The sequence below is a fragment of the Balaenoptera acutorostrata genome, chromosome 6, assembly GCF_949987535.1.
Source record: "Balaenoptera acutorostrata chromosome 6, mBalAcu1.1, whole genome shotgun sequence".
In the NCBI taxonomy this organism is placed as follows: Eukaryota; Metazoa; Chordata; class Mammalia; order Artiodactyla; family Balaenopteridae; genus Balaenoptera; species Balaenoptera acutorostrata.
In genome coordinates this window covers 88199578-88224859 of record NC_080069.1, presented here as the reverse complement: position 1 = coordinate 88224859, position 25282 = coordinate 88199578, and the positions used below count along the sequence as shown (strand labels likewise).

Below are 25282 nucleotides of genomic sequence, written 5' to 3'. Positions count from 1 at the left end.
TTTTGGGGGAAAATGTTTAATACAGGTTGGTGAGTTTCCTGAGATTCAACTAAGTGAAGGGTCTTAGAGTCAGTTTAATAAATGGATCTGTATCTCAGAAGAGAGATCTAGGATAGAGAGAGAGTTGAGAATCTTCTTTCTATTGGTAAATAAAGTCATGACATTAGAAGTCGTCACTCAGGAAAAGTGTACAAAGAAAAATGAGCAGAGAACCTAGGCCTGAGCTTTGGGAACTAATATTTAAGGTGTGCAAAGAGCTATATGGTTAAAAGATGTGGTCATACTGAGGCCAAGATAGAGTTTAGCAGCAGGGGGAAAAACTGGAATGGAAGTGAAAACGTAGTTGGGGGTGGGGAGGGAAATACTGGTCTCGTTCAAAAGGGGTCTATGGACCAATGATATTGCTTGGCCTAAGTTATTATCACTGGGGCCCCAACAGACAATACAAATCTCTCTACTCCAAAATCAGCAATTTATTACTTATCCATAAACTTGTTAGAAGCAATTTCCCAAGTACATACAGTTTCTTCTCAAAATAATTTTATGGAATGAAGACAAATGTTCACCAATTATGGCTTATGTCCCTCAAGAAAAGATTTTTTAAAATCCCCTGCAGTCTCCCCCTCCCAGTTCTGAGGCCTGAAAAGGTATCAGTTCTTGGGTCAAAGAGAAGAGAAGGTGGCAAAATCTTGAGCTGTCCTGTCAAGGCAGGAACCACCTCCATTCTTTTTTTGGTCCAGAAACTCTCCTTTAGCTTCTTATGACCAACTTTTCATAGCTGCCTCTTCCTTTTGCTACCCAGGCCCTGAATCCCTCAGATAAACCTGAGAAGGGTGCCTGGGTAAATATGTTTGTAGGGAGCCCTGGCAAAATTTATGGTTGCCCTGGATGTGGGAAATAGGGCCCAAACTAAGATTCTTAGGTCCTATTTTCTTTTCCCTACCCCACATTCCCCCTCTTCACCCATTATCTCCACATTTGCTTGTATGGATTAAAACTTGGAAGGGTTGGTAGAGGGAGGCCTGACATCGCTTTTTCTTGAAATGCTGTAACTCTGACAGATGTGTGTGTGGGGGGGCCTTTACCTTTCCTTGTCTTACCTGGGCATAGCCTTCTAGGGAATGAAGAAGCTGAGCCCCTGGAGTGAGAGTGGAAGAACAGGTTTATGCTGGTTTCCAGGGACTCTAATCTCTCCTTATTAAGTTGTGTGAATACAAGGGAGGAAGAGCAATGACTGACTCCTTTAGGGCTTCCGTAAAGGCCTCTACTTTTTAAAAGGAAAGCTGTTTTTCTTGGGCATTTTGGCCCTCATTGTCTTGCCGGAAGTGATGAGGGCCCCAAAGCCCTGTTTGTGGGAGAACGCATAGGCAGAACGTCGAGAGCTTGCATGTTTCAGTTTGGTCCGGATTGGGTGTGGCAGTGGATGTCTCATGCAATGATGAATTCTGTCAATAATCTAAAGCCAAAGCATGGGGGACAGGGTTTTTATCCACAGAGGCAAAGGCAAAGAGGGTCATGAATTACATCTGGGTAGATTCCCTGTTCCACTCACCTTGTCCACACTGACGGGCCAGAATAGTGGTTTGAGAAATTGGTACCCAATCACAGGCAACATACAGAGGACCACGCTGAGGACAATACTCAGCCACATTTGCGGCAGGTTCAGAGTGTTCCTGGCCACACCTGTAAACAATGAGCCAGAAGGGAAAGGCAGAACCAGAGCCTAGAGGAAGGGGGCTGTCAGCCAGAACTTAGGTATCTCTTCAGTCCAAAGAAGGAAGTTATTGATTTGGAGAGAGTTAGTCTCCTGAGAAATAATATAAATGTGAAAGGATTGCACTGAGGTTAGGTCCTTGGCACAGCCAAAGTCACTGTGAATTCACATGCCTTTGTCTCCCTCTAAAGGCCGGGCAGGGCAGGAGGCGGGGGTAGGTTATAGGAATCCTAGAGCATTGGCCTGGACACAAAAATGGGATAGAGGGTTTTGGAAGGGAAAAATGAGTGGCTTGACAAGAGGTAGGAGCCAGCTACATCTACACGTCTACTCTGTCTGTATTTTGTCCTCATCAGAGTGGAGATGAGAGACAGGGAAATTAATGTGGGAGATAAGAAGGCAGTATGCCACAGTAGGAAGGACATTGGACTGGGAACCAGGAGACCTAGATTTGAGTCATTTTTTAAAAACCTCCAGTCTCTAAAACGGTGTAATAATCCTTGCCCTGTCTATCTCACAGGATGCTTGTAGAGACCAAATTAGGTTAAGAAACTTAAAAATATCTTAGAGACTCCAATGAGGTAAAATATTTCACCTAGCTAGATTTTGAGTCCTTTTAGGGCTGAGACAATGTCATAATCATATATATATCCACAGAGCCTAACACATAGTAATAGCTGCTCAGTAAACATTTATTAAACAAATGTACTTGGTTCACACTACCACCCCCAGCCCCAGGCCCTTGCCACAGACTGGGCAGAATCTTACCTAGGAACTGGAAGATGTTGGGGAACATTAGGCACAAGCCATCACTGTACAGGAAGAATAAGATGCAAAAGTAGAAACCCAGGCTACCCCAGGTGAAGATGTGGCTTATCATTGTCCAGTAGGTTGTCTCCAGGGCAATCTGAAAAGCACCCTCTTATGTTCATTAGTCTACAACCTGGGACCTGTCAGCCACCTCCCTTCTCCAATTTTGTAAAGGAGGATGCTCCCTTCCCACCTTCCCTCCCTCCTTCCCTTCCTCTGTTCCAGACAGGCTCCCCACCCAATCCCCTTACCCCACCACTGGCCACACCTGCATTGTGACCACACAGAGCAAGGAGGTCTGCACTATCACGGAGAAGGACTGGTAGTCGGAGATTTCCTTCCCATCACTGCGCACTGAATTGTAAACGGTCCCCATAGGGATAAAGAACAGCACTAAGGAACTGTAGATCCCATGCATTAAACACTTCACAAATTCCTTCTTGTTGAAATAGAGGTTGCGCTGGCCTGGCTCATACAGCTCTGGGAAACGTAGGCTCCATGTTTCATTCACATCCTGGAAGCACCAGAGGGTAAGAAGGAAGGCTCAGGGTCTCTCCATAGAAGATCCCATCTCTAACAGAGTAGAGGCTTCTCCCCTTACTGAGTCTGCTGTTAGGCTGCCTAGGAGCTTCCTCATGCATTACTTGAGAAGTGGAACCAGAGAACAGAGCAGTGACCACAGACCCTTCCTAAAGTCCTACTCTCCAGGCAAGGATATACGTGGTGGAAGAAATCTAGAAGGGCAAGATGCGGAGTTAAGAAAGAGGGCAGTTAGGATTGGGAATAGCTGAAGGGAGGACTGGAGCTTGGGATGGGGAGGCAATTGGGACATGAGTCCTCAGTTTTAAGTGTTCCTTTAGTTGAGTATCCTTTGTGTCAAAAGCCAGTTGGAAGAAAGCGGGAAGCCAGTGGGGACCAGTTAGTCCCTCAGAGGTATCTATGTTCTGTGATGCTCCTCCCATTCCCATAGCTACTGGGAAATTCAGGTGAGGGAATTCTCTATGTGGATGACATTGGATCATCTTCATCTCCTAAATCCGAAACTTTGGATAACAAAGCTGGAGGCTTGTTTTGAGAGGTTGTGGATCCCTAGAATTAGACCATTGAAGCTGGATAGGACTGTTGAATGACATAATTCACCCCTCTTGTTGCTCTGAGGCTGGCAGCTACTTCACGGAGAATTTCCCTTCCTACCCCGATGGAGACCAGGAACCATGATCCCATGATGTCTTCTTTCAGCTACCTTATTCCTCTTTGGAGGCCCCTTTTCTATTCCGTGTGCCCAGGACTAGAGATTGGGTAGGAGAAGAGGGAGAGGTAGGGCACCAGGACCCTCAATGCCCAAGGAATTTCTGAGAGGGCTAAATGGTATCCCCTAGGCTGACTCCCTATGATTCAAGGTATCATACCCATACTCCCGTGTTTGGCCTTCAGGATTCCCACCTAGGCCTCCCTGAATTGGCTTATCTCACTATCTCTCTATGGGTTGCTCCTTTCTTGAAGCCCCTTGCTTTACCTAGTCCTGCACCAATAACTCTATTTCCTTTCACTTTTGTACACACTCAATTTACTGTACAGCACAATTTCTGTGTTTCTCTCTACAAAGATAAAATTCACACAGGAAAACTTGGATTTCTACAACTGATGATTATTCTCTGTGGCAGAGGATTCTTTACTTTATCCAATGATACCTCTCTAGGTGATCAGCTCCCTCCCTTGCTCTATAAATTATTCCATTTATATTTGACTTTGTAGAGCTTGGCTATTGCTGTCCTCCTCACTCCTGGGAATACTCTTCAAGGGCCCAGGGGCTTCAGCCCTAAGAGGCTTGCTGCTGGTCTTACCTGGTCAAACAGACTCAAGCCCAGGACAGGGAGGGAGGTGTAGACCAGGTTGTAGAAAGTGATAAACCAGGTATCATAAACTGTCTGGAAGAATACCAAGGAGATTTCTTAAATTCGTCTCTTCTCCAAAGTCTCAGCTCCACCCCCCAGGTCCAAGAGAAGCCCTTCTGCCCTACACCTACCCATCACCATACTAACCTAGAGCAGGATTTGGATTTCCGAAATCTGACTGAGAAGGCTGACCCCAGACTCTGTTTGGTCCCTGGGTCCCAGGCTGGCGTAAGCTCACATCAAACTTGTTTGTGGCCAACCTGACAAGGCTGATTTAGACCAACCTCACCATGACCTGTACTGCTCCTCCCTATACAGAAAGGACCCAGAGTGGCTGCTAGGGAATACTAGGTGTACCCCTGCACTGCCAGGCATGTAAGCCTCTGGGTTCTTTATCTGCTTTATGGCATTCAGTAGTTTCTATAACCCTGGACATTTTCTAACACTGGCAAGCAGAATAGACCCAATGACCCTTCCCCAGCTGGGTGCTTCATTCTGGGCCTAGAGAGGGCTCCTTTCTTTACTAACCACAAGAGGTCAGCAGTAACTAACACATACATACACATACACCTCCCACAAACCAGACTGGCTTTGTTAGACACTAGGGGTAGACAAGCCTACTATTGTCTGCTGACTGGTCTGTTTCCCCTGGAGCCCAAGGTGACAAAGGTAGTAGGGATCTCCCAAGATAATCATTCCTGAGGTTGTTTCTCTTTGGGAATCCTTGAGAGACTCCTGAAAAACTTCTCATAGGAAAAGGGACTTCTCGTAGAACATCAACATCCAAGTGTCACCTCTCCCCACTTCTGTGGGGGAGACTTCATATTCATTAGAGCAAAAATAGGGTGTGTTTGGCAGCGTGGTATGTCTGGGTGAGGAAGGAGAAGTAAAGGGAAGCTGTGTTTCCAAGTATGGCTACAGGTAAATGCCAGAACCAGCCTGTCTGGCAAGACCCAAAGGCCCCTTGAGACTTAGCCTGTTCCATAAAGATTACTCTGGATCCTAAAAAAACCCCTCCCAGATCCAGGAATCTCACCCCCACCCCCATTACATATGTTTGGAAATTCTAGGTCTCTATGTCATGGAAAAAATGAAAATATCTCATGGGAGAGTTCTGTTGGTAGGAGTCAAGGCCAAGTCAGAGCCAGGACAGAAAAGTTAGTGTTGAGAAATCTAAGGTTAAGTGTAGGGTTAGGAGATGGGATCATCATGGGTGAGAAGTTTAATGGATAGATGGCAGCATGTCATACACAGGTCTCTCGAGGAGAAAAGGGATCTGAACTGGCTGAAGTGGGGGGTGATCAGAGAAGACCCAGTTGATGAGAGTGGGGAATGCCACTTGACTTCCTACCTGTGCAGAGAACCCGCTGTAGAAGGCATACCAGAAGTGCACCAGAGTGAAGGCAAAGTTTTTGTAAAAGAAGTAGCTGAGAAACTTGCACATGCGATTATAGGACCAGCGGCCGTGGACCAAGAGTAGACGCTGAAGATAGCGGAACTGGGAGAAGGCGTAGTCGCTGTTGAGCATGGCCTGCATTCCCTCCTGGCCACTGATGCCGACTCCAATGTGGGCAGCTGCAAAGAAACCCCAGAAACTTCTCAGTCACAGAGCTTGTCTTCTGGGTTCCCAGCCTGGGAAGTGTAAAAGGAAGGCTGTAAAAGGAGATCATGTTGCATAAGCCCCTTATTTTACATTTGAAAAACACTGGTAGGCCCAGCTCAAGGTGGCACTTACTTATGGAGTCTTTTCTCCTTAGTGGATTGCCCCTCCCCCACAAGTCAGACAACAACTCCTTCATCCGCACTTTGTTTTGGATGCTGCCACTCAAGAACGCCACATACAGCTAGTACTAGAAAACTGTCCTTGATGGTTTTGCACCTACTAGAGCCATCTGGGCTCTTCCCTACTGCCCAGATGCTGAGGTAAAAATTTCTTGTTATCTCTCGAAGCCACTTAAATCAATTAAAGATGCAGGATGAATGTCAACCTAACACAGTTTTTAGTTACCTAAGTTTATCTAAGGAGCTAAAATCCAACTGTTGGGAGGAATACGTGATGTACATACTTTGTTAGTAAGAAACGAGTTCTTCAGGAAGCTTAAGGTGACTTTTTCTGGATAAAGCAAGGATTATGCTTGATGGAAGGTAAGACATAAGTTTCTAAAAGTTTTAATCAGTCTGTTGTAATATAGGCCAGATTCTTTGATCTTCTGGTATATACCTATTACATTGCTTAACAGAATAATTGAAACCTCTAAGGCTCTAAAAGCCAATGAAGTTCTAGAAAGCGGGGAAGAGAGCAAGAACACTTCCTAGTATTGAAGCCGAGGCTGGAATATCTGCTAGTGTTTCCAGTATGGGGAGAGAGGTTGGACTAGAGGACCCCTAGATGTTATCCATATCTCACAGAACCACAAGTTGCTGGAGGCTAAAAACGTTCAGCTGAAATTAGCACCAGTTTCAGCCATTTGCTTCTGTTGGTCTGAAGCAGCAATAAGTTTGCTATTCTTCTCCAGCCAGGGGAGTCAGGGCAAGCTCTTGGGAATATTGCCGCAGGGAGGAAAAGATCCCTGCATCAGGCCGCACAGCTAATTCCCTGGTTGGGCAGCCCTGTAGTCTGTCTAACATTGCTCAGCCTTACAGCCTTCAAAAAAGGAACAGACCACGACTCCTGCCCAGCGGTCCTTTCTGTGGGCTTCGATGCCATCTCAGAAAGATGGTGTTGTAGTTGCACAGCCTGTTGTTCTATGAATATGCACACGTGTTCTTATTGGAGCCATGGGTATCTGAGTGTGTGTGAGTGTTACGTACATGAATCTGAATGTGTGTGCATGACTGTGGATGTGGGCTGATGTAATGATGTGTAAACAAGTGGGAACTGAGGTGTAGAGGAACATGAATGAAGCTGCAAAACAGTATAAATGTACAATACATATGATATGCAGGAGAGTGAGCCAGCAACACAGTGCCACCCAGATCAGTTTTGCCCATGGAAGGAGGGAAGAGCAAGCCCGTGGCTAGGCACTACAGCCCCCCAACCCCTCACATGCCTTTGATCATGCTGACGTCATTGGCCCCATCCCCGATGGCCAGTGTCACCGCCTTCTTGTACCTCTTCACCAGCTCTACCACCTGGGCCTTCTGAAGGGGTGTCATCCGGCAGCAGATCACTCCCTTGCACATGCACGCCGTTCGCAGCAGTTCCAACTCCAGGTTCCCTTCTAGAGCGTGGGCCTGCAGCACCAGGACACACCCACATTCCAGGCTTCCCCAAAAGACTCTTGGGACAGAGCCTTCCTAGGCCCTCTCCTTCCCCTCCATACTCCCCTGTCAGGCAGAGCTACTACTCAGGTGCTCCACTCCCAAGGGCAGCCAAGCCCCCAAGCCAGTTCTAGGCATCCTGACCCAGCCTCCAGTGGAAAACCAGTGAGGGTCTCTCACTGGGTCAAATCAGTTGACTGGGTTATAAGGCCAAGTGATTTTTTGGAGGACCTGGTTCTGCTCACTTCCCCCCTTCCCCTAGGTGATGGGCCACATCAGTAGTGAAGAATTTGGATAAGAAAGGACTATACCCTTGGCTTCTCTTTCCTCATTATTCCTGCCTAGAGAAGGTTGGGGAAAGGTGTCTGACAGGCAAGGGCACCTGAAGGAAGGGGGAATAGGGTAACTCATGGAATAGCAAAAGGATCTTGAACTTTCCCTGAAGTGGGTTGGACCTAGGAAAAAAGTTCCTTGGAAGAAGAGAACAGAGTTGTAGGTCTGTGCTGCCCACCAGACTGTAGCCATTGATGATCAAGCCGTAGTTGCCATTGGGCATCTCCTCGGGTATTTTGAAGGGCATTCGGGGATTTGTGGTGAGGTAACTGTTTACTGGGTCTGATTCCAGTAGAGACTCAGGTTTCATCTTTTCCCTTGCTGACCTGAAAGCCAAGAGTAATGGTTAGTGTCTGACCTGAAGCACCAGAGCTTAGGAAGGAAAATGTGTCCCAAAGTGAAAGTGAGCAAGGTGGATATAGAGCCTCTGCAGAGCACCTCCCAGGGCCTGATACTCAACTGCCTTCTGAGACCTGCCACTGCCTTAGGTCCCAGACCATCTACATACAACACTTCTCCACCTCCACACTCCAACTCCTTGAGCCCTCATGCTTCTTCACAAAATTCTCCAATATTTTAGGTTTTTTGTTTTTCCCTCCCCCATTTCTCCTCTGTTCCTTCTGGTAACATAAGAGCCACACTGGGTGAAGTGATGGGTGGGAAATCTTGGTCCCAGGGACAGGCTGTGGCAGCCCTCCCGTCGCACCTGAGTTCTCGCCGAACTGTCTCATCATCCTTGCCTTCCACGATAAACATCCCATCCATTTCATCCTCAAATATGTTACAGGCATAGGCAATGTTCACAGCAGTCTCTGCAGGGCAAGGGGGAACACAGGTCGCATTTTGGCTGGAACAGGGTCTTTACAGTGTACAGGTACAAAGGCACTAAACAGTGGCCTGCAGGGCCCATATGTCCATATTTGCCATGGATGCAGTCAAAGCGTGTTTTTCGTGAGCCAGTGGAGACTATACTCAAACATCCAGAGGAAGCTGTCTACCTGCTACAGACTTGCAAGTTATTTATCAATAACTAGGATCATTCTAGCTTAGCTTTCTCTACAAAGCCTTCCCTTATTTCTTAAAGCAATTCCTGTCTGTATTCACTTCTCCCGGCAATCTGGGTATATTTCCTTGATCAGCACTGTGCCTGTTTCTATGCTAGATTTTATGGGGGACTGAGATATGTTTAGGTTGTAGTCTTTCCTTTGCATCAAGAAATCTGGAATTTGGAATAAAGTCATACTAAGGAAAACAATTTTTTTTAAATTGAGTCCTGAACCTTGGCTACAAGTAGTATCAAAATTCAGAGGAGAGATTGCAATTGTCATAGAAAGTTTCTTAGAGCAAGACCTTAAAGGATGAGTAAGATTTGTTTAGGGGGAAAAAGAATTTCAAATGGGGAAACAATCCAAACAGAGGGCATAGAATAGGAATTGGTTTGGGACATAATGAAGATACGGTCACATTACGATGGAGATAAGGATGTGTAGGTAGCAACAGATTATCAAGGTCTTGAAGTCCAGACAGTGGAGTCCGACTTTACCATGTGAAGTTGCTGTAGGTACCTGAGTAGAGGAGTAACATCACAAAAGCAGTATTTTAGGAAGGTTAAACTGATGGTTGTATGTAGGCTATATTGAAATTAATAAGGTCAAGAAACAGATCAGTTCCGAAGTTTTTGCAGAAGTACAGCCGACAGGGTACAAAGGCTAAACTAGGGTGGTGGCATAGTTAAGAGGATTTTCAGAAGAATTAGTGGAACATGGTAAGAGAGTAAATCTTTGGGACAACAGAGAGGGTATAGTCAAAGACAACCCTAAAAGTTTTTAGCTTGTGAGTTCCTGGATGACAGAGGCCATGTCTGACTGATTCATCTCTGTGTTCTCCATGCCTAATACAGTATCTGGCATAAAGTACTATATATGCTTAGCAAATTATATGCAAGACTGGGAGTGAAGGTGTTCTCTAAGGACTTGACCTGGGTTATAAGGTATTTGTCAAATAAATGGCTAAGAAAAAAAGGAAATGAAAAAGAAAAAGAAGAAATGGCTAAGGTGGACAGGGAAGAGGATTGGTCAGGCAAGGAGCTCCCCTTTACCTTGCTTATCTCCAGTTAAAACCCAGATTTTAATTTTGGCTTTGTTCAGGGTGATGATCGTCTCAGGTACTCCATCCTGCAGCTTGTCGTCTATGGCTGTGGCCCCTAACAGCTTTGAACAGAAATATCAGTGAGTGAGGCAAAGGAAGAGGCTCACTGAATTTAGTGGTACCCAACAACTCGACTGGCACCTCTGCATCCTCTTTAGTAAGCTGGCTCTGTCCTGGCACGAGGACCCCAATGTTATAAAACTCACTACACTCTGCCCCTCAACAGACAGCTTTTCAACCACACACTGAAATCAAATTTAGAAACACAGAATATAAGGAACCAAAGAGGGAAAAGACTCGCACAAGTCGTACATGAAGCTTTGTGCCACTTCTAAATCCTCTGTTTCTCAACACACTCTCACTTCTCCCTTGCTTCATAGCACGTTTCCTGGCTTTGGTCTCCAAAAGCAGTGGGTCCCAGACAAGGGATCCCCAAATCCAACTCCAGTTTTTCTTTCAACTCTAAAAGGGCTTGGGTGAACTTCATTTGTTTGTACCTACTGAGGGCCTCTAAGGTTTTCAAGGCCTTTCCCACACTACATTGAAAGTATGTTGGTCCAACATCGTGCCGTCTCTCAGTGATACCCTAATTGTACTGACTGACCACAGGGATGGGCAACAGCACTGGGTCTGAGAAACTAACAGCCGGACAAACTACTGACTGATTTCTGCTAGGCCTCTAAAAGGACAGACTAGAAATACTAACCACAGAACTGATTATGGAAGGAGATTTGTGACCTTTGGGATCTCTAAATTTTCCCATTTGGTATCAGCAATTTCTCTTTTTATAGCAGAGCCTGTATCAATCTGGTCAAAAATTTTGGGGTCATCCTTAACTTCTTTTATCATATTCTATAATCTAAACCATCAGCAAATTCTGTTGGTGCTACTTTTAAAAGTGTACAGAATTTGACCATTTCTCACCACTTCCACTACTTCTATCTGGTCCAAGCCATTATCATTTCTCACCTGTACTATTACAGCTACTTTCTTTCTTTCTTTCTTTCTTTCTTTCTTTCTTTTTTTATTGGGGTATAGTTGTTTTACAATGTTGTGCTAGTTTCTACTGTACAGCGAAGTGGAGTTCCCTGTGCTATACAGCAGATTCTCATTAGTTATCGATTTTATTCATATTAGTGTATGTAGGTCAATCTCAATCTCCCAGTTCATTCCACCCACCCCTTTCCCCCCTTGGTGTCCATACATTTGTTCTCTACGTCTGTGTCTCTATTTCTGCCTTGCAAACCGGAACAGCAACTACTTTCTAATTGATCTCCCTGGGTCTGCATTTGCTCCCCTACAGTAATAATCATCTCAACATGGCAGCCAGACTGATCATTTTAAAAGCTATCACATCACTTCCCTGGTTGAACTCTTCAACTGTTTTCCATGTCTCACTATAAGTCTTTATACGGGCCTGTCAAGACCCCTTACTGCTTCTCTGTTTCATGTCCTTTTGTTGTCTCCTCCTCACTTACACTGTACCAGCCACACGAGCTGCCTTGCTGTTCTACTAACAAATTAGGTCTGCTCCTGTTTCAGGGTCCTTGTTCTTGCTGTTCCTTCTTTCTGGAAAACTGATTCCCCAGAGATCTGCGTGGTTTGCCACCTTCTTCAGGTCTCTGCTCAGATGTCTCCTTCATAGTAAAGACTAAGCACCCTATTTAAAATAGCAATTATACTCTACCCTCTACAACACACACACATATGCTGATACTCCCTACCTTTCTTCCTGGCTTTATTTTCTTCCATAGAACTGTCATCACCTAACATACTGTATATATATTACTTTTTTGTCTGTTTTGCCTACTACTACATGCTCAGGGCTTAAAACAGTACCTGGCACATAGGAGGCACTTAATAAATATGTTGAATGAATGAGTGAATATTATTGTCTTGATTATTCCATCAGTTAGTTCTGGATCATCTAAGTTGTACATTATTCAGACCCTGATTTCTTCCAGATTTCTTAGCTTCTGTGGACAGCTTTGGGATAAGAAACATTGCCAGAAAGATGAAATTTACAACAAGTACATTCTTTTCTTATTTATGGATTTCAAAGATCCAAGATATCCTGAATCAGCTTGGATTCCAGTATCCAGTATCCAGTATCCAGAGAGAGCCTGAACCTATGATTTGCTAGAAGCCATTCTCAGAGCCCTTGATCAGTCTCCTGACTGCTCCCCCGCCCCCAATCCTGCCTCCAATCTGTCCCTGGCTTCCTCACACTAACCATCAGGTCTTTTTCGATCTCTTCATAGCCCATTGATATTTTATCTCCCCGATTCTCCAAAGACAGACAGGCTTCACTGTGCTTGCTGCTCCAGTCCTGGAAGAATGCATTGTCCAGTTCTCGGTAGGCCACCATGAGGGTGCGAAGGCCGTCACTGGCAAAATCCTGGAAGACATGTGTATGCACTGAGTGGACTTGGGCTGGGTTAGGGCTGAGTTAAGGAATGAGACAGACTCCATCTGCCTGCAAGATAGGGTTTATTGGTTAGTATCACAGGGCTAGGACCTAGCCTAACCAGAAAGCACCTGTTGAGTTTTCTCAGTCAAACGCCCTAAGGACGGCGCCAGCATAGCTGGGGATAAAGGTTGAGAGACAGAAGATTCTGACTTCCACTTGCGGTTAGGTTATTTGCTGTGTGACCCTCGTAAAGAATGACGCCTTCTAGATTTATTTCTTGTAAAATTGGGATAATAATTCACCCTCTAAAGAGAAGATAATGATGTCTATACTATGAGAAAGAAGAGAGTAATAAAGTAAAAAGGAATTCTTATAGCAAATAATCAAGGGTGTTACTGTTTTTTTACAGGCTTACATTCATTTATTTTCATCTCTCCCTGCCTTCCTTCATCGAGTATTCAATGGGCATCTCAAATAGCAAATTTGTGTATTTGTCTACAGCTGGTTGGCTCAGTTGATTAGTCATAGCCAGTAGTGTTAATGAGGCCACTGCTGAAATGCTCTGTGGGTGAGTTAGCATCTTTTGCTCTTTGGCCACCAATATATCCTAACCACGCATAGCTAACTATCTTGCGGAAGTATACTCTTGGTTATAAGGAGAGCTAGGTGAGAGTGTGGGCAGTTTAGGGCACAATTCATATTTAACTGAAGGAGGGTTAGAAGCAGATTTTGTGTGTTGAGAATTGCACATGAATAACAATTTCTACATAATCACTGTTTTTTACATTTTATTTTTTCTGCTGCACCGTGCGGCATGTGGGATCTTAGCTCCCCGGCCAGGGATCAAACATGTGCCCTCTGCAGTGAAGGTGAAGTCTTAACCACTGGACTGCCAGGGAAGTCCCCATAATAACTTAATAGTGAGCTTCAAAATAATTCACTTTGGCATTATAAGAGCAAAGAGAAACAGAATTTATCATCTTGATATTTTGTTCTTAGTTTTCTGTGTAACTCCTGAGTTCTTCATGTTACCTGTCAGGTAAAATTAATACAAGGCAGTATCTGTAGAGAATGCTATCTCTTAAACCTCTGTACTGTTGGCAGGTGAAGCTATAAAAAAGAAGGCTGAGAGAAGATCTCAAGAGACTTCTTAAAAAGGAAATATCTCCATACTGTTTTCCATAGTGGTTGTACCAGTTTATATTCCCAACAACAGTGTATGAGGGTTCCCTTTTCTCCACATCCTCTCCAACCCTTGTTATTTGTCTTTTTGATAATTAAAAATAGAATCACCATATGATCCAGATCCAGCTATTCCACTTCTGGGTATTTATCCAAATAATATGAAATCACTAATTCAGAAAGATACATGCACCCCTGTGTTCACTGCAGCATTATTTACAATAGCCAAGATATGGAAACAACCTAAATGTCCATTGATGAATGGAATACTACACAGCCACAAAAAGTAGAAATCTTGCCATTTGTGACGAGATGGATGGACCTTGAGGGTATTATGCTATGTGAAATAAATCAGATAAAGAAAGACCAAACACCGTATGATTTCACTTATATGTGGAATCTAAAAAACAAACAAATGAACAAACAAAACACAAACTCATAGATACAGAGAACAGACTGGTGGTTACTAGAGGGGAAAGGGGTTGGGGGGTGGGTGAAATAGGTGAAGGGGGTCAATTGTATGGTGACGGGTGATAACTAGACAAAGTGGTGATCACTTTGAAGTATATACAAATATCAAATTATAATGGTGTACCCCTGAAACTTATATAATGTCATATACCAATTTTACCTCAATAAATAAATCTATCTATCTATCTATATATATTCAGCAATTTAAAATATACATCAGCCATTTTAAAAAAAAGAAGGAAGAGATATGGCAGAAACTGATTTTGCATGATACTGATAAGAGGACTTGGCAAGCTTAACAATACACTGACAGATTCTTAATCCATTCAACAAATATTTTAGCAGCCTGTGTTAACATTATTTTTTACTTATCCCTTACTTGTATGTTTTTTTTTTCTCTTGTGGTGGGCAAACTGGGGCCCTGGGGCCAAATTATGACTGCTGCTTGTTTTTGTGTGACCTGTTTGCTGGATTCCTGTCTTAGAGGGCTTGGAGCTGTGCTTCTGTGTGAGTGGGTTTCTGGAACTTGACTCTTATAGGTGTATCCTCAGTGGTTAATAGATTGTAGTGTTTTAGGCTCCACTATGGGTATCTGTTAAGGTTGGAAGCGGGTCAAAAGATCTGAAGTAGTTTTATGACCCCTCTTTGAAGCCAGTCTGTGGAAATGCTCATTGAGAAGATACCCTAATTCATGAGTTCTGGAAGGTTAAAAGACAAGTTTTCAGAGTAGCCCATAAAACACACACACACACACACACACACACACACACACACACACACACACGAAAAAAACAAAACTGTGGCCTCAGGAAACCAGTATAAGACATAAGAGTTGTCCTATGTGGGACACTTCAATGACTTTTTCAAAAACTTGAGATACAATGTATGTACCATAAAATCCACCTTTTAAAGTATACAATTAAGTGGTTTTTAAATATATATATATTCATAAAGTTGTGCAACCATCACTATTATCTTATTCCCAAACATTTTCATCACCTCCAAAAGAAACCCTGTATCCGTCAGCAGTCATTTCCATTCCCTTTTCTTCTAGCCCCTGGTAACCACTAATCTACTTTCTGTTCTACAGATTTGCCTATTCTGGACATTTCATATAAATGAAATCGTAAAATATTGGCCTTTTGTGACTGGCTTTTTTTCTCTTAGCATAATGTTTTCAAGGTTTATCCACACTGTAGCATTTATAAGTATGTCATTCCCTTTTGTGACTGAATAACATTCACTGTACAGATTTATCACATTTTATTTATCCATTCATCCATTGATGGGGATCTGGGTTGTTTCTACTTTTTTGCTATTATGAATAATTCTGCTATAAATATTAGCGTACACTTTTTTGTGTGAATATAAATGTTCATTTCTCTTGGGAATATACCTAGGAGTGGAATTGCTGGGTCATATGACAACTCTATGCTTAACTTTTTCAGGAAATGCCAGACTGTTTTACAAAATGGCTGCATCATTTTACATTCCTGTCAGCAATGTACGAAGGTTACAATTTCTCTATATCCTTGGCAGTGCTCATTATTGTCTGGTCATCTTTTCGATTTTAACTACCCTAGTGGTGTGAAGTAGTATCTTGTGATTTTTGATTTGCTTTTCCCTGATGGCTGACACTGAACATCTTTTCATGTGCCTTTTGGCCATTTGCTCTCTGACTTCTATGAGTTAACGTGAGCCCAAGCCAAAATGGCCTAATAAAATAGCACTTCCTCCAACCTATTTATTCTTTAAAATATTTTTCTGATCTGCCCCTTCCCCATCACATCCCCTGTCCTATTCCCCCAACCCTTTATATATCCAGGTTTAAGGGTAGAAACCCCAGCGAGCATGAATCTGGTTTTCCCTTCTAATGTCAGCAGACTGAAGCCAATCTCTCTTTCTGATATATCTCCAGTCCTAAAGGGTGGAAGTGGGGTGGGGTAGGTAGGTACCCATGGGGATTCTAATCCTGTAAATAACAGAGGATGGTGTCAAACAGTCCTCTACACAGCCCAGGCCTGGTGCCTTCTGCTCCATACCCTAAAAGCAGTCTTTTCCCATCATGGCTGGTGGAGTGGGGCCTCCCATACCAGCAGGCCCTATTCTTTTAATTAATTAATTAATTAATTAATTAATTAATTTTTGACTGAGTTGGGTCTTCATTGCTGCACGCAGGCTTTCTCTAGTTGCGGCGAGTGGGGGCTACTCTTCGTTGTGGTGCACGGGCTTCTCACTGTGGTGGCTTCTCTTGTTGCGGAGCACAGGCTCTAGGCGCGAGGACTTCAGGAGTTGTGGCATGAGGGCTCAGTAGTTGTGGCTCACGGGCTCTAGAGCGCAGGCTCAGTAGTTGTGGCACACGGGCTTAGTTGCTCCACGGCATGTGGGATCCTCCCGGACCAGGGCTTGAACCCATGTTCCCTGCATTGGCAGGCGGATTCTTAACCACTGCACCACCAGGGAAGTCCAGCAGGCCCTACTCTGAAGCAAATTCTAGATGTGACCACAGGACCTCCTGAGCCAGGAATCATAGAATGAACTGTTCTGACTGTGGTAAGTGCTCCCACAACACAATCCTCATCATGCCCCTGGGATCCTGGGCCACCCAACTCCTTCACACAGAAGTTGGCAATGTGGTCAGTGAGAATCCCACAGAATGGGGTAGTTTTTATTCTTCTATCAATTAAAGAGACACAGACACCAATCTACCCCATACTGAAACACACTGACATGGGGACATATATATGGATACACATCCAGATACACAGAGCCATCCACAGCTTCCCTCCCCTGCAACCTAAACACTTACATCTAAATGTTCCATGGTCACGTCTCTGAGGGATCTACAGGATGGATGAAGCAGCTGACAGAGGATCGTGTCTGCACCCTTGCAGAATAACATTACGCGATCTTCAGGTGTCCTCACTAAGGATAAGCAAATTAAGCAAAGTAACCATATAGGTCCACTGTTATGAGAACTTGTCTGGGACACTGAGAGATGGCAGGAGGCTATTCCCATGACATTTGTTTCTGACACCTTTGGGGGCTAAGCACTCAATGAGTGGTCATACAGGATGAGTGATGTGGTGAGGGCTGGTGAGAATGAGAGAGGACCTTTTGGAACCAGTTTTTCCATGGGTTCAGTATCACCTATGGAAGACTCTGATACAGAATCACATTTAGCTTCTCAAGTCCAAGTTCCAGACCAAGGCCCACACCTAATAAGGAACAAGGATGAAAAATGACCTTCTTCCTCTTCAGCCTGAGGCCCAAACTAATTGAGAGCAAGATAGTATTAATTTCCTCTATATTGTCTGCCCCCAGTTCTTATTCCAAGTTCAGGCTTTATGGGTTTGTTCTCTGTTCTTATCTTGGCTTTGAGGGTTCTGACAAGCCACTACCCAGGATCACTAAATAAGGGCCCTAGCACATGGCAGTAAGCTCACATATGTGTATATTAGAAAATATAAAGGATTATGAGAGAGAAAGTGGGAATGGCTATGTATTTGTATTTGAGGCAGAGTGCCTGTGAAATGGCATGTGGGCAGGAGAAAACATTTGTGTGTAGATAGAGGAGAAAGTCAACGTGTGAATGTATATGAAAGACAAATGAGGGGAGAGGACTGACTAGGAGGGGCACCCACCAATAACAGACATCCTCTTGCGTACATTGTTGAAGTCCAAAATAGCCAGTAGTTGGTAGATTCTGGTTTCCCCCATTTCGACTACCATGACTGTCTCAGACGTGCGGGAACGGAACACAAAGCCAAAGTTCCTGGCAGCAGTGACCAGGGCACCTTCATCTGGGGACTGAGCCTGGTAAGTCAGCTCACCTGGCAGGAGAGAAGAGAGCAGCCAGAGCCCATAGAGATGTGCAGATGAAGTCCACCCAGAAGTGAGATTGTCTTCCAAGTGGCTTACATAAAGATGGAGCCCAGGAGGGGACATCTTTCTTCAAAATTTCCTCACAAGCCTGGCCCTAAAAGGCCAGGTGGCATAGAACAGGTCAGTTTTTTCATTCTTTCCAATATTCTCAACTAATTTCACAGACCTGAGTTAGTATTACAGAAGCACATGGAACATGTGTACAAACAAACAAAACATAGGCAGTTGCTTTCCAACTTTAGCGGGTAAAGATGGCTCAGGAGATTGTTAAAAATGAAGGTTCCTGGGCCCCATCCAAACTTACTGAATCCAGAATCACAAAATCTGGGAGGATGGCCCAGGAAATTGAATTTTAACAAATCTCCTGAGTGAGTCTCATGCATATGGTCCTCCATAAAGTGCTCCTGCATAAGACTGGCCGCACTTTGATGAACACTGCTATAAGGTAATAAGATTGATAGTTTAGTAAACAATTAAAAATATATATATATGAATGAGTATTGTCACCTTTGAAACTCTCACCCTGGGAAGGTAAATGACTTACTCTGTTGAATCAATCTTTCAATCTGATATTACTCAAGACATTTCTGTAACTCCTCTTTTAGAATAATCCCCATAACCTGAGATATATTTTAGATTATTTCTCTTTTGAAGGTTAATTTGATTTTTAAAAACAGTTACACATCATCAGAGTCTTATACTTGTGAATAAGGTAGGTGGGGGAGTATAATTTCAAGTCAGACATAAGATGTGTCTATGGGATAATAAGATTACTTTCTTGTGTGTTTCCTACCTTGTCACTCAAGGCAGTAAACATAGACAAGTCCAAATATGCTTCAAGTAATACCAACTTGTTGGAACGTCAGACCCGGAGAGGCTTGTGGAAGGGTGGGAGCTCATGGGGCCAGAAGACATGAGATTTGGGTTCTTATCCCATTTATACCTTTCTTAGCTATAGGATTTTAGTCATCACAATTTCTTTCTTTTTTTAAATTGGGGTATAGTTGCTTTACAATGTTGTGTTAGTTTCTGCTGTACAGCACTTAATTTCTTTTAGCTTCAGTTTCCTTTGCTATAAAACTAGGATCATTTTTCTTGTTCTGCAGAGGGCTGTTGTGAAGACTGGAAGGTAATATAAATGAAAGCAACTTGTAAAATTATAAAGTGATGTACAAATATAAGGTGTTACTCATGGTGGTATTATATTAAGACTACATTGACTTTAAAGAATGTGATTTACTTGGCTGCCTAAATTCTTGTTTGTTAAGGAAAAAAAGTCTTCTTAATTTAAAATCAGTAATTTCTCAAAAAGATTTTGATAAATTCATGGATGACATAGTCATATCTGGTTACTAAAGAAATTAGGGTATATGGGGATACCTTTAAATTGTGAAGCAACAAGAGGATGACTCATCCTTCAGGAAGTCTTATCAGAGGTAGTGGGGTTGATCTTGGCAATAAATCAGATAAACTCTGTGACAGAATATTACAGAGTCTCAAGATCCGAAGCTCGCTAGATAGCACCAAGTTTGACCCCTATCCAATGAATGAATCTTCTTTAAGACCAAGAGGTTGTTTTCTACTTGAATATATTCAGTGACTAGGAGCCCACTACTTATCTTTACTATCCATTCCATTGCTGGACAACTCTTCCTATTAGAAAGTTCTTTAGATTAAGCCATTACAAATGATATCAAACCATCCCCCCTCCAATCAGCCTAGACTCTATGACATATTCTCAGTCCATGAGGCCTCAAGCCCCTTCTCACCTTCTACTTTCTCTTCTGGTATTACGGTATGACACAATGAGAGTGACAGGAAAAACAAGTGTACCCAGCGATCTCCCCTTTTCACTGCTTCCACCAAAGTCTTGTCATAAAATGAAAACTTAGGATCAGCCAGTTTGTTGTAGGAGAAGTCGACCTTTTCTGTTTTCTGGAACACATAAGCCAGAACAAACAGCAGCTTGACACTTTACAGAAGGTTGACCTGGGGGCAATTTCTGGAATGTGATGAGAACTCTTAGGAGGATGGGAAAAGAAAAGCAAGATAAGTGAAAGAGACCCTGTGCTGGTTTCTAAGGCCTCTGTAGCTCTGACCTGGACCATCCATTCACTTGGAGAAGATCCATCACACAGGAGACAAGCTAGCACTGCTTGGCAGACCCTTCTTGCCCTCTTTCTACTCTAGCTATCCTGAATGATTAGTGGCCATCTTCAGGCTCTATTCTTCCAAGTCCCAAATCCATGATAAATCAAACCTGAGGACATGAGAGAGTAACTGTTCCCTATTAGTAAATGGTTTCTGGAAAAAGTCTTGTCTCTGGCTGTCCTCTGCCTGATTTTGGGAACTGGGAAGGGAGCTAGGTACAATGACATCACTGTGTTGCACTAATCCTATTTTACCCCACAAGGGGGCTAGAGAGGAATATTGCAAGACAGAGGCAAGGCTGTATGACAAGGAAGCTTCAGTACAGACTTCTTGTTCACAGACTTAATTTTATACCATTTTGCATACCTGATTCAGCATACCTGATTCCTTCCTGCCTCTAGTCCTCAAGGTTATTGACCCTGCCTCAATCTGTGGACCTAATATTCACTACCATTTTCCTGGCTATGAGCTTGGCTCCTTTAGATGTTGACTAACGTTCTTCATGTCAGGTAGGCTGCTGGTAGGCACCTGGGGTAAACATTCTTTTCTGGCTCAATTTGGTCCTGAGACTCTCTTATGCCCACCCTGGAGTGCGGTGTTATTAACAGATTTCTCCAGCCCATATCAGAACTCTCAAGGATATTTCACCAGTTCATTGTAGTTGTGGTGCTACCTGGGCTGGGCCCCAATGTGTCAAGTACAGACACAATTGCGCTGCTTGGTGCTATGTTGGGGAAACGGAAGTTTGTAGTGGGCTATACTGGCTCTTTTCTATAACCCATCTAGAGGGAGTTTTGTCATGATAGTGAGGAAGTATGGTCAGGTCCAGAGCCAAGTCCTAGACCTGGCCAACCACAGACTTGTGAGCTCTGGGAAGTTTGTGGGTTTAGTAATTTAAGATAACTCATTATATAGCATCCTCTGAGGCTTTTCTATAACTGGGCTCTTGTACTGGTACATTCTTTGAAACTTAGAAGCTGGTGAGTGATGTGAGAGAAGTTGGAGAGGTAGATATGAAGCAGATCCTGCATTACCATCTTGTATGCAATAGGGAACCATAACAATTTTCTGCTGAAAGTCATATGATCATATAGTCCTCTGGTAGCAGCATGGAGAATATATTGGAAGTAGCAAGATGAAAAGCAAGGAGACCAGTTAGAAAGCCATTCAGTAATTCACAAGAGAAATGATAAAGTAGTGACAATAAATATTAAATTAAGGGTATGATTTGAAAATATAGAATTGTATGACATGGATATGACAAGTGAAAGAGAGAAACAGTTAAGAATTATTTTATGTATCCTAATTGGGATAGATGGTAAGACCATTCACTGAGATAGGATACCCAGCAGGAGGAGATTTTTGACAGACTGACCTGGTGATACCTGAAGGACATAAAGGTAATAATGAAAGCAGGCATATATAGTTTTGAAGCTCAGGTAAGAGATCTGAGCTAGTTTCTAATCTCCCCTTCCAGACAAGTAATGTTTGAGAACACTGGACCTGGCTGGGTACAGGACTGAGGCAGTGCTGGCTTGGAGTTGCAGTAAAGCATGATCTGAGGGGCAGTATTGATGAATTACTCTGCAATTGAAAGTTAAACACCCAGTTGAATAAGACTGAATGGCAAATCCAGGTACTAGACAAAAGGATGGAAACTGGGGGTATCAGATGAGAAGAAACGAATTCAGAATGGAGGGTAGAGGAGGCAATTGAGGAAACTCTTTGAGATCCTGTGACATAGCTATAGATAGTTTTTATAGGATATCTTTAGCTTTGGTAATGGATGGGGAGGGAGCTAAAAAGGTTCTTGGATATATGGGTTTGGAGGTCATTAGTAAGTAGGCAGTAGTTAAAGTCAGTAAAAACACGAGACTATAAAGATGGAAAAGAGGTACAATAATAGAGCTCTGGGGGAACATCAGCACCTATGGCCAAGAAGATGAGAAAAAACAATCATACAGGAAGAAAAAACAAGAAGAGAGTTACTTAACAGAAGCCAAGGGACAAGAGAGCTTTAAGAAAAAGTGGAGTTTTAAGTGTTAAAATCTGCAGAGAAATTGGGTAAGGACTTAACAACAAGGTAGTCATTAGTGACCTTGGCTAGTTTCAGTGGACATGATAGGACAGAATCTAATTATATAGGGTAGAATGAGGAATGAATGAAAGGTGAGGAGTTATAAAGACTGCTGTAATTGTCTATTTCCTTATACACTTTTCCTCTAGTCTGCCAACTCTGAAGGTAGGGAACAAATTTCTTTTGTTTTCCTTGAACCTTTAACATTTATTCAGAGTCTGACATATGGTTGATAATCAACATTTTGGACTGACTGATGGAGTCAGAGGGTAATGCAGGATGAAGAAAAAGTTCTAAGCGCTTTAAAAAATGAATAAAATAAGATGTAAACATTTATTAGTAGTGGTTACCTCTGGTTAATGGGCTAAGGGTTACTTTAACACATTTATTTTATTTTAAATTAATACTATATTTTTTAGAGCAGTCTTACGTTCATAAAAAAAATTGAGCAGAAAGTACAGAGAGTTCCTATATATTTCCTTTCTTCTTTCCACTCCACATTTCCCCCTATTTTCACCTTACATTAGTATGGTACATCTGTTACAATTGATGAACCAATATTGATACATTATTATTAACTGAAGTCCATAGTTTACATTAGAGTTCACTCTGCTTTGTACAATTCTGTGGTTTTTGACAAATGCATAATGTAATGAATCCACCATGACAGTATCACACAGAATAGTTTCACTGCCCTAAAAATCTCCTGTGCTTCATCCTTCTCTCCACCCCTCCCCAAACTCCTGGCAACCACGACCTTTTCCAGAATGTCATACAGTTAGAATCATACAGTACATAGCCTTTTCATATTGGCTTCTTTCACTTAGCAATATGCATTTAAAGTTCTTCCCTTTTCTGTGTATATGTGCATGCATGGCTTGATAGCTCATTTCTTTTTATTGCTGAATAATATTCCATTGTATGCATGTAGTAAGTGTTTTTTTTGTTTGTTTGTTTTTTTTAAAGAAAGGATAGATTTGAGCTGAGGGGAAAGAATCATATAATGGGATAAGTTTCAGATATTAAGAAACACAGAATACAGGATTGACTGAGGTTCCTGAAGAAGTAGAAAGGCATGGAATCAGAATATATGAAGAGATTAGTATTGAAAGAAAAAGTTATACCTTTTTTTGAGACTGAAGGAAAGGAAGTAAAGGTGGGTTCTGATATTTGTACAGAAAAGGGTACTTAGCTGATAGTTTGGATTTTTCTCAGCAAAGTAGAAAACAATATCATCTACTGCACACCGGGGAGAAGGAAGTGGGATGTGGTAGAAGGCCCAAGAGTGGTGAATTTTGGAATAGCTAATATGGAAAATTAAGAATTAAGCTCACCATAAATAGATTAAAAAATTATCCAAGTGGCACTGGAAGCCCAGAAGAGTTTGGAGTCTCTGAATTTGTAATGGCTTGTGATCCCCAAAAAGTGCTTGGCACTCTGAGATTAGAAACAGAGAATGGTAGCTGGCTTGGTTAATTCAAGGTTGAGATTTGTTGGGCGATCAGAGAGGGAAAAAAAAGGGAGAACTAGTAAGGTATTGAAGATGCTTATGATCTTGGGTACAGATGGGGGGCAAGATAGGAAAGGAAGTAAAGTCACAAGGGATTGATAGAGATAAAGGAGAACAGAGAGTTTGTAAATCCTCCTGTGATAAGAAAGCAGGTATACTAGGAATCAAGTATCAAGAGAACTGGAAAAATAAGGTTTGTGATCAGAGATCATGACAAAGGAGTTTACAATTTCAGAGTAGTACACTTCTGGATGGTGACATGATAACATAGAAATGGATGATACAGATGTTTTTGAGTCCAAAAAGTCATTTGAAAGATATATTCTTTTAGACATCTGAAAGCATCTATGTTGCTAGATCATCCATAAATAAGCCAATACCACCCAAGATGATAGCAGGGATTGGGTAGAGAGGGAAAATATGAGCTAAGGTTTCAAGGTCCTCAGTGAATGAAGTGGAGAAGCCAGAAGATTTGTAAATGTCAACGACAAGAAGAAAGAGGAATACAGCTAGAAGTCATAAGCATCACATGAAGAAAGATTATATGAGGGAGAAAAAGTAATAGTTTAAAAGTGGCACAGGAGGGGCTTCCCTGGTGGCACAGTGGTTAAGAATCTGCCTGCCAATGCAGGGGACACGGGTTCAAGCCCTGGTCCGGGAAGATCCCACATGCTGCAGAGCAACTAAGCCCGTGAGCCACAATTACTGACCCTGCACTCTAGAGCCCATGTGCCACAACTACTGAAGCCTGTGCTCCTAGAACCTGTGCTCCGCAACAAGAGAAGCTACCGCGATGAGAAGCCCGTGCACCGCAACAAAGAGGAGCCCCCGCTCGCTGCAACTAGAGAAAGCCTGTGCGCAGCAATGAAGACCCAAGGCAGCCAAAAAAAAAAAAAAAAAAAAAGAAAAGTGGCACAGGATAATGAGGACAATACCTTTGGGCTTTTGGTATGCGGAGTACGAGAGATGGAGGAAAAGGGATATCCTCCGGGAAAGTCATCTTTCAATCAAGGTAGAGAGAAGAAAGCATTTTAATGAAAAGATAAGGCTGTGGGTGTTTGCTTACAAGAGAACAAAGATTCCAGGGATCCAGAGGAAAATGTGTTATGGTCGATCAGTAGCAAAAGGAAGAGGAAGAGAAAGGTAACTCCAGAGTAACAATTTACTCCCTAGAAGCTATAACTTTGTTTATATTGCCAAGGTCATTAGCAGAGTCCCTGGAAGAGGATTTAAGGCAAATACTGATTTTATTTCCCATCTCCAGTCTCTCTGGATGGATAAGGGTGAGGCAGTAGTTGGGAGGCGGAGTTACCTGTTTAGTACGTAAGTCAAGTGGCTAAAGGTTTGGAATTGGTTCTAGTAGGAAAGAGATAGGGTAAGTAGTATACTGAATATAATGGAAGAAGCCCTATGAAGGGATGCTTAAAACCAAACC

At 42.8% G+C, this 25282-nt stretch overlaps 1 protein-coding gene across 1 annotated transcript in view; it reads right to left on the bottom strand.

Moving 5' to 3' along the window:
• Positions 1–474: 474 nt before the first annotated feature.
• Positions 475–25282, bottom strand: part of LOC103020035 (phospholipid-transporting ATPase FetA-like) — a 113949-nt gene continuing 89141 nt past the window's right edge. The window contains exons 16-29 of the mRNA XM_057549434.1: positions 19879–20044; positions 17869–18057; positions 17034–17149; positions 12395–12559; positions 10112–10223; positions 8720–8825; positions 8192–8339; positions 7470–7653; positions 5771–5994; positions 4369–4452; positions 2793–3038; positions 2483–2621; positions 1553–1683; positions 475–1456 (exon numbers count right to left, since the gene is read on the bottom strand). Of these exons, the coding sequence (XP_057405417.1) occupies positions 1265–1456; positions 1553–1683; positions 2483–2621; positions 2793–3038; positions 4369–4452; positions 5771–5994; positions 7470–7653; positions 8192–8339; positions 8720–8825; positions 10112–10223; positions 12395–12559; positions 17034–17149; positions 17869–18057; positions 19879–20044 (2202 nt within the window). The 3' untranslated portion in view covers positions 475–1264. The remainder of the gene's footprint in view (positions 1457–1552; positions 1684–2482; positions 2622–2792; positions 3039–4368; positions 4453–5770; positions 5995–7469; positions 7654–8191; positions 8340–8719; positions 8826–10111; positions 10224–12394; positions 12560–17033; positions 17150–17868; positions 18058–19878; positions 20045–25282) is intronic.